The sequence below is a fragment of the Astyanax mexicanus genome, chromosome 10, assembly GCF_023375975.1.
Source record: "Astyanax mexicanus isolate ESR-SI-001 chromosome 10, AstMex3_surface, whole genome shotgun sequence".
In the NCBI taxonomy this organism is placed as follows: Eukaryota; Metazoa; Chordata; class Actinopteri; order Characiformes; family Acestrorhamphidae; genus Astyanax; species Astyanax mexicanus.
In genome coordinates this window covers 46519463-46529065 of record NC_064417.1, presented here as the reverse complement: position 1 = coordinate 46529065, position 9603 = coordinate 46519463, and the positions used below count along the sequence as shown (strand labels likewise).

At 40.1% G+C, this 9603-nt stretch overlaps 1 protein-coding gene across 1 annotated transcript in view; it reads left to right on the top strand.

The window, feature by feature from the left end:
* Nucleotides 1-323: 323 nt before the first annotated feature.
* The window catches only part of gpc3 (glypican 3), a 261250-nt gene continuing 251970 nt past the window's right edge, over nt 324-9603 (top strand). The window contains exon 1 of the mRNA XM_022684240.2: nt 324-804. Coding sequence (XP_022539961.2) covers nt 648-804 — 157 coding nt within the window. The 5' untranslated portion in view covers nt 324-647. The remainder of the gene's footprint in view (nt 805-9603) is intronic.

Below are 9603 nucleotides of genomic sequence, written 5' to 3'. Positions count from 1 at the left end.
GTGTTAGAACCGTCCCTTTTCTCACCTATAGCTCTGGAACAGAGAACATGAGTTAGTGTTTTGAAAGAATTTGTTGATGTTGATCCAGGTTTTTGTGCTGTGATCACAAAATCAGCTTTAATGCTGGGAATGAACTATTTGGTTAATTTAATGAATTTAATTGAATGAGGAAGATGTGCTGCTGTGTTTAGAGTTCAGAAAAAATGTCTATAGTATTGAAAGTACTGGTAAACATTGTAACACGTTATTATGTGGACGCTAGGGGGAGACAACAGCAGGCAGTTTAACGTGCGTCTCCTCCAATATCTGGCAACCCTGATGAGCGGCTAATGTGGATGAGAGGGGAGTTTGGAGAGGAGCGAAGCGGAGGCGCGTGGAGCTGCTGCTGCTGCCGCCGGTAGAGAGGAGTTAGAGAGCGGCTGGAGGAGCTGTGGAGAGCCGGGGCAGGAGCAGGGGCATGCGGCTACAGGGCTGCGGGGTCCCGCCAGCGGAGGAGGAGCAGCGGAGGAGCAGCAGAGGCACTGGAGAGGAGTTAACGGAGGCGGAATCAGGACGGAGCTCGCGCTGCTGACTGGCTCATCAGATACTTTCCCTTTAGAAGTGTGTTGTCTACCTGTGCGCGCGCCTCGGCTTCAGCATCAGTCAGTATGAGTGGAGGAAAGTTGGCGCTCGCGCTGCTGTGGTGCGCTCTGCTCGTGCCAGCCTCTGTGCCCAGCGCTCCGGGACTGCGCTGCCACCAGGTGCGCTCCTCCTTCCAGTCCCTCTACCCGGGCACGAAGTGGGCACCAGAAACTCCAGTCTCAGGTAAACATCCTCCAGAGTGGCTTCAGGTTCCTCATGTCAAGAAAGTATAGCAGAATGTTTTATTCTAAAACCACACCAGCTATATCATTCTAACTCAATTCTAACTCACTTTATACTTCTAATAACTCATAAATTTAACTTTAGCAGTAAAAAAAATCAGATATGCATATCCACAAAGCCACTCTAACATGCCATATTACCAGGACTAGTCATGTTACCACTGATTTACATGGACTTCTAATTCAATGTTTTTTTCCTACTTTGTTAATCAACATTAAACTTATCCAGACTATGAAGGAACACATAAGGAATCATGTTGTAACTTAAAAGTTTTAAACAAACCAAAATACTCTCAAAATAATCTTTGGTGCTGTTAACTTGTGTCTCTGAGGCTGGAACTCTGATACATGTATCCTGTGTGACAGAGGTAACCCTCACTCTTCATTTCCTGGGGCGGTCCTGATGAGAGCCAGTTTCATCATTTTTGGTGGTCTTTTTGCTTCTTAAAATGTTTAGTATTGACTAACTTTCAAGTATTTTTTCTTTACTTAGTTGAGTAGTTCTTCCTATAATATGGATTAGAGCATTACTCAAATAGAGCTATTCACTGTATACCAACTCTACCTCTTCACTACTTTACAACTGATGCTCTCAAACACATTAAGAGGCAAGAAACTCAAGTAAATTCAAGCATAGCTGTTAACTAAAAACCTGAATTCCAGGTGACTCTACCTCATCCAGCAGAGATGTCCAAAGCTGTCATCTAAACAAGATGTGCTACTCTGAAGAATCTAAAATATAAAACATATTTGGGTTTGTTTAACACTTTTTTTGTTCACTAAATAGTTCTATGTTTTTCTTCATAGTTTGGATGACTTTAGTATTAATACAAAATGCAGACAATTAAAAAAAATGAATTTAGGGTGTGTCCAAACTTTTGACTGGTACTGTGTGTAACATATGTAAACTTTACCAGTTTAGTAATCATTTCTTGGGCATTTCCATTAAATGTACACTTTTAAGATAATTGGTTCTATTTAGGTGCTGAAATGTGTTTTTTGACTTGTAACAATAGAAAAAACATCTAAAGTGCTACGTAAAACCATCTACAATAAGTTTTCCATATGGAGAACAATCCGATAACATGGCAAGGAACAGAAAAACATTGCTTTCAAAAAGGATCCCTTCAGAAAGCACTATTTGTTTCCTAAAAAACCCTAAATATGAAGAAACAGTGCATAATATAGCCTACATTAATGTAAGGATTCTTTGTAGAACATTATGTTACATACATTAGTACTGAAAATGGTTATTATACTTATACTTGCATCATTTGATCAATACAGTGTTTTCCTTATAAAGAACAACTAATAAACCAGGCAAATGGCTTGTTATGTTGGCATAGGTCTTTGTAGATTCAATACTTTCACTAAAGGACACTTCAAAAAGTAGTGCTGGTTCTCTAAAGTACAATGTTTTAAAAGTTAAAGAGTTTTTTTATGAAGGAGAACTAATTAACCATTTACATGGCTTGCTAAATTGTCATAGGTCTATGTAGAGCCATTGCAAGTTAATTTTGAGAATTGAGAACATCATGTGATTTTCATTGGGTTGCTGCTGTCTGAGTTGGATGGGACTTTGGGGAGCTTCAGGGCGATGATCATTGAAGTCATTAATGTTGGTTGGTTGATTCTCTCCTTCCATCTATATGTTTTTTCAAGAGGCATGTGTTCAGGTGATTTTCGTCCGACGTTAGTGATAGAGAGTATGATATTTTATGGGTGTAATTTACCTGATGTATATTAATGTTTGTGTGTTTAAATCAGGCGCTCACATGTCTCAGGAATGGGTGAACCAAAGACCAAGTTCCCAGCAGCATTATTTTTGTTTTGTTAGGACATTACCTGTTAAGGATTGCTTTGTTTTCCAATATTCTTTCTGCTATCTTTTTATTTTATGTGATGTTGTAAAATGAAAGTTAGTGTTCTAGGATAAACCAGGTGAAGAATGATTTCTGTTCAAATAATTGATTGTCGCTAAAGTGTCTTATACTACTAAAAGCTGGTTCCTACACTCAGAGGTACGATATAAGTAATTTTTTGGACTCAAAGGTACACACTTCATAATTGTATCCTCAAAGGTACAATATTGGTCTTTACAGGGTCAGATTTGTTCCCTCTAAAGTCATTTCTAACAGCAATAAGTACAGATTTGTACCATTTAACCAGCCAAAGGGTACATTCAGTATTCTGTATCACTGTACTAATAAACAATATGTATTTTAATTGCACATTTTTTATTTGAAAGCCAGACAATTTTGAATCATCAAGTTTTTGAGTCATATTTAGTTGATGATGATGTTTATAATGTTTATAATCTTTACTGGCACAAAAACATGGGTACAAAAAAGGACTTTCACTGAAAGGTACTTTTTGTACCTTAATATAAGGTACAGCCCCAGCGACAAGCTTTGTACTCTTTTATGTACAAATCTGTACTTACTTTTCTTAGTGTGTATAGGATTTGTGCTGGATTCCTGTTGAAAGTCCTCCAATGCTCCAGTAGCTCTTTTCATAAGCGTTAGTTCTCAGTTAGCTGAGATGAATCTGCTGTGTTTCCATCAGGTGCAGAGCGTTAAGTCCGTGCCAACTGCTACAGCAGAGTAAAATGAGCAGTAATTTTCAGCTTGTTTAACAGTTATGGAGCTCAGATTTACACAGGCTAATAGAGTGCTGTCAGAATCTTTCACAGCTGTAATAACTCTACCTGTACTCCTCCCCCGACACATCAACTCAACACACCTGTCATCTGGAGGAGCGCACGGATTGGCAGAGTCATCGGGGGAAAGCTTAGGCAGTGGGAGTTAGCCTACATATTGGAGAAACGTGCTGCGCTGGTGGAAACTGTGTTAGTGAATTGATGGCCACATTTCCCAGTAGAGAAGGCTGAGGAGATGGTTTAGATGAATTGATGGACGCTGTGGTTTCCTGATGCTCTGTTTGACGTCTCCCTTATCGCTTCAGTTACTGTTAAAACTGTATTTTAACTTCAGAAAGTAAATTTTTATGATGCACCCTGTGGTTTCTTTCACATGTCTCTTGTGAAGCAAGGAATTATTTATATGGTTATAAACCATTTTTGGTCATTTTGATTAGTGTGTGTGTGTTTATTCTAAAACACTGTGCCACGTAGCACATGTGTAAAAAGTCAAAAGCAATGGAACAGCAATTTGAAGCATTGAAACAGAAGTTACAGATGCTTGTGTATCCCTAGATTCAATTGTGTGAAAGACTACAACAGCAGTAAAACTGTATTATGTATATCTAACTTTGTGTGGGTGGCATTTTTTGAATAGTTTTTTAAATAGTTGCATTAGCTGTTTTATATTACCTTTTGATCATATTTAGGTCTGGCAGGTGTATTTTTTATTATGGTTACAATTTCACGATCAATAAACCAATAAAAACATTGACTTCCAGCTTAAAAGTTCAAAAGGTTTTTTTCTTATGCTGTCAAGTTGCCATTTTGGGTTTTTGTGGTTAGTGAATTATAAATTTTTAAGCATTTTTAAGCTGTAGTGAATCATCATCTTTTGCGCTCTCTCTCTCTCTCTCTCTCTCTCTCTCTCTCTCTCTCTCTTTCTCTTTCTGTCCTCTTAAAGATAAGTTAACTTGTTTAAAGCTGTAAAAATCCCTACACTGAAAAGTTATCTGTTAGATGATGCAACAGAATTCTCAATTAGCATCCTCCTCCGAGTGTGTTGAGCTGTCCAGTGATATTACAGTAGTTTAAAAAAAATATGGCTAAAACATGTGCAAGCATTCTTCCTCCATCCTACAGCGCTGGTTGCGTCATGTGATGGGGGAGTCTCATGCTAAGTTTACACTACAGATTTTTAGCCTTGATGTTCTGCTTACTGACAGTTTTTGGAGATTGCTGACAAAAAGCCCAGAGCAGAAGCAGAGCTGTGTTCGATCCTGATTACAAGACATAAAGTTGTTGAGTGTGAGCAATACATCAATCTCACAACTTTAATAGTCATGTAGTAAAGAGTTGTCATAGCTAGCTGGATGGAAGTAGTAGCAAACTAAAGCTAAACTTATGCAACCAAAAGCTAGCAAACTACTCTGTGTTTAATTCATCTATATCATATATGAGTTTCACATTTTGAACTAAATTACTGAAATAAAGTCACTTTTCAATGATATTCTAATTTACTGAGATACACCTCTAAAGATTTACATCTTCTAAAGATTTTTTTTCTATCATGCTGTTTAAAAATGTTGGGTAGCAGGCAGGCAGTTGTACATTGATATCTGTAGTCTTTATTACCATTGTTGTATCTGTTCACATTTAAAATTAACTAACTAACACTCAAAGTTCATTTAAAAATAATTTAACTAAGTACAGAATTCCAAAAATCTAAAGCTTCAGTACCACAGACAAATAGTAAAGCTTTTAAACTCCTTTAAAAAAAACCTTATCCACCTTCCTTTGCCATTTAAGACCAGCTTAAATCAACTCAATCATCCAAAACCAGCTATCAGCAAAAACTAGTCTTGAACTGGATTTTTAAAAATGATTATAATGGTTTAATAAGCCTTTTCCTATTTCTTGCCTTACTGTGTGCTTTTTATTTATATATAGCAGGGTGTATTATGTAGTATACGCTCATCTTTTAGTATCACACAAGCAGTTTAATATTTTACACTGTGTTTCCTCTGAGTTTAAACACTTGTTTCCCTGGATTGTGTTTAAGCTGCAGCATTATGTATGGGTTTGGATGCTGGTGCTGTCTCAGAGTCGAGCGAAAAACACAAATGCAATTGTACTTGCTGGTAAACCAGCGCAGGAGCTCATCTTCAGACCGGCTAACGGCCTTCCCAGAGTGACATTTAATCAGACGTAATGTTCCTCTTTTCAATTCTTTGTATTTGCAATTTAAATTGGGACAAAAGAAGTTGCACAGCCCAGCATAGTCCATTACGCGTCCTCGGAGGCAGCGGTATTAACATATAACCCTCACTGGGGTTAGAGTGGAACGAAATGGGATAACTTACAGGAACAGGAAACGAGTATCAAAGTAGTCCGACATGCTTATCTTAAAAGGCTCGCCATGTATTATGCATCAACTTGTTGGACCGAATCCATCAAATATAAAACCACATGTCCCTGCGCACCTGCAGTGTAGACTAATGTGCGGCTACCTTCCCCAGTTAGTGCTTCAGAGTGAGAGGGGTTATGGCACAATTATGATAAATGAGATTTATATGGGTTTCTTTCATTTCCTCCTGATTGTAATTTTCAGAATGGGCTCCCGTGCGCAGGGATGTGCAGGATGGTATGATGTCATTATTGGCGGATAATTGTTTTAACATTTTATCAGTGTCTGACAGATGATGCCATTTTGGCTGTAATGTCGATCTGATATGTAATGGCACATTTATTACATTATGGAAGGGTATTCAGAATGTAATGCAGTTAGGGATGGGTGATATAGCAGAAACATAAACAGATATGCCAAAAGTCATGGAATAGCATGTGTAAATAGATAATGGATTGTTAATACGGGTCGGGGGGGAGTGGATTGTGCTTGGGAATGCTCACACCTGTATAAATTGTGAGGTGTTATCTTGTGAGTGAGATTGAATTGAATGTTAATCATCAGATTTGGAGAGAGACCTAAGGTTTTGTGGGCATATTCCTCAATGTCATACATCAGAAGGCATTACCACCCACAGTGGACAGCACCGTGGGTGGTAATGATCATAAGTGGCGGTAACCTTTCTGTCCGTATCTATCTATCTATCTATCTATCTATCTATATATCTTTGCCTCACTTTATGTAGCTGTAGCTCACTCTGACTCACTGTGATTCACTCTGCCTCTTTTTCTCTTGCTCTGCCTCACTTTATCTTGCTTTTTTCTCTCTGCCTCTCTTTCTCTTGCTCTGCCTCAGTTTATCTTGCTTTTTTTCGCTCTGCCTCTCTTTCTCTTGCTCTGCCTCACTTTATCTTGCTTTTTTTCCGCTCTGCCTCTCTTTCTCTTGCTCTGCCTCACTTTCTCTTGCTTTTTTTCCCGCTCTGCCTCTCTTTCTCTTGCTCTGCCTCACTTTATCTCGCATTTTTTTCGCTCTGCCTCTCATTCTCTTGCTCTGCCTCACTTTATCTTGCTTTTTTTTCGCTCTACCTCACTCTACCTTGCTCTAGCTAACTCTGCCACATTGTGATTCACTTTGCCTCCCTGTAACTTGCTCTGCCTCACTCTACCTCTCGTTATCTTGCTCTGCCTCGCTCTACCTCCAGGCAAGTTATGTCATGTGATCTTACTCTGCAGCTTGAAGAGCTTCCTCTGTTGCTGCGAGTGAGTAATTCGGTTTGAGTTTGCTATTATTCACAGTTCTAATAGTGCAGCCCTATTTGTAACAGACTTATTCATTTTTTGCTCATAAAAGCCGTGTATGTCTTCACGAACAGTTCTTTGCATGCTTTATTTGTCAGTGTTTGCGCTGATAAAAGGAAAAGTCCCTTAAAAGAAGCGTTATTTGAACACCTTCCCAATTAAAGCATTAAAGCTAATATCCTTCTGGGCACAATCCTGCAATTTGCACATTATAGTATCTTCTAGCGCTAGCCACAAAAAGCCTTTATTGTTCTTTAGAGAGAGAGAGAGAGCTGTGGAGCACGCCACAGGCAGTGTAGAGTCGAGATAATCCTTTACAGAGTCGCGGGTTTTATGTGCGGAGCTGTAATTGTTGCCCAGCGTTTACCTGCCCTTTGAGTCGTTACGTAAACCGAGCGAGGCGGTCGGAGCGCTGGATGAAATGTTAATGGAGCGTAGTTGTATCGTGTCAGGTCACTAAAGGGTTTAGAGCTAATTGCACCACCCACTTCAATTTATGCGTCCGCTGCAGTAGTGAGGGTGCAGTAAAGGAAAAAAAGAGATGCGTTATTAAGCGTATGAAATGATGAATTGTAACGCTACAGAGCTGAGCCACAGAAACTGAAGAAAGTTGCTTATTTTATTTGTATCTGCGGGTATGAGATGTTGTACATCTTGCTGAGGCGAGGCCGATCATTACTCGCGCTAACAGGTTTTGTAAATCAATAATGACAGTGTAGTCTCTGATGATTTCGTGAAACGTTCGCTGCCTCCCACTCGCAACCGAGCAGCTCGGGTCAGAGAGAAGCGGCTGATTTAAGAGTCCGCTCGATCTGAACCCTGCACACGTATCTGGCCTTGGAGTGGTAAATGAATGCAGACAACCTTAATGTTAATTGGAAATGGGAACGACTGCAGGCCCTATAGTGCAGCTGTCACCTTCTTGTGATTGCACTCGGTCCTCTGAGAGTTTAGCACATATTGCTAAACATTTGCAAGGATTTAATGCCTTGGCAACTTTTCCATTTCACAGTGTCTCACTTTTGTGCCTGTTTCCAAGCTTATGGCACGCCCCGTGGCCATTTCCCAACGTTGGCGTGCGTTGGCGTTGATGAGTATTCAGGTTTGACTTTGTTAACTTCGTCAGGTTCACGGTTCGTTGTTTGAAATGCTGAGTGGGAGCGGTTTGATCATGCTTGTTTGCTGTAGCGCGACTGTCTGAAGTGTAGTCCAACTAGCTGCGTTGTTTGTTCATCGACTTCAGTGGCGTAACTTTAGCCTAGCCGTCTCTCCTCTCACAGCTTCCCGTGGAACACCTATGGTGGTATGTGGGTTGGTTAGTCACGGATATTGAGTCATTACTCTATCTGATCCTTTGCCAGCTGCTATCTCCAGTGGTGCTTTGCGAGTGGGATGGAAAAAAGAAAGTGGTTCACAAGTATGGGTATTAAACCTATCATTTTTATGCTGTTTTTCCTTCAAATCACAAAAAAGCACAAGCACATTTATCATCATCATGCTACATGCTAAATACAGAAATGAACATTAGCACATTAGTGCTCACTCTTTCCTTTAAAGCAGGAAAGATCTATTGCAGATTCAATGGCCCTGCAAGATTGAGCTGAATGCTAATCACCCTGCATGTGGTGCCAAGGGGCATGAAACCAAAATGCCGGTGTGGTCTACCCCCCCCCACCACTTTCTTTCTCGCTCTCTTTCTCGCTTGTCTCCACAGCTGAAGCCCCGCTCGTCCCAGTCTCCCTCCCCAAGAGGAAAAGGTTGAGCACATTAATGAGAGTTGGATGTCAGAGCATGAAGGACAACTTGCCGTCCTTTCAGCCCTCAGACCTTGATATTGCACTCTCAGGAAACTTGGACAATAGCTACCTTTTCGTCCCAGCTTGCTGTCTGTCCTTGATACGCAGCCATTCTCCTAGAAACAATCAGCGGCACTGCCAAACCAGCACCACTCACACCGTGCCAAACTCATCTTTTGAATTAAGCAGTCAGGAAGCCAGTGCTGCGTGAGTGTTGTGGGCTTGTAGAGGAAGATCAAGGCTGTGGTTTGCATAGAACAGTTACTTTAGTGCTGCGTTCATCAAAGCTGTCTAATGGGCCTTTCATGTCTACATTGATTGTTCTAGACCAGAGGTGTCAAAAAACGAAGTACAAATATGTCTTTACCTTACTTAAGTAGAAATGTTGGTTATCTATAGTTTACTGGAGTAATTATTTTTCAGACAACTTTTAACTTCTACTCTTTACATTTTCACACAGTTACCTGAACTTTCTACTCTTTTATTTTTCTTCTGGTTTCTCATCGTTCAATAAAACCCCTATCTAGACACATCCCTCCATCCAGATAGAGTGAATCTGATTGTGGTTGGATGTAAAGAAGTAGAAACATATACCATTCCG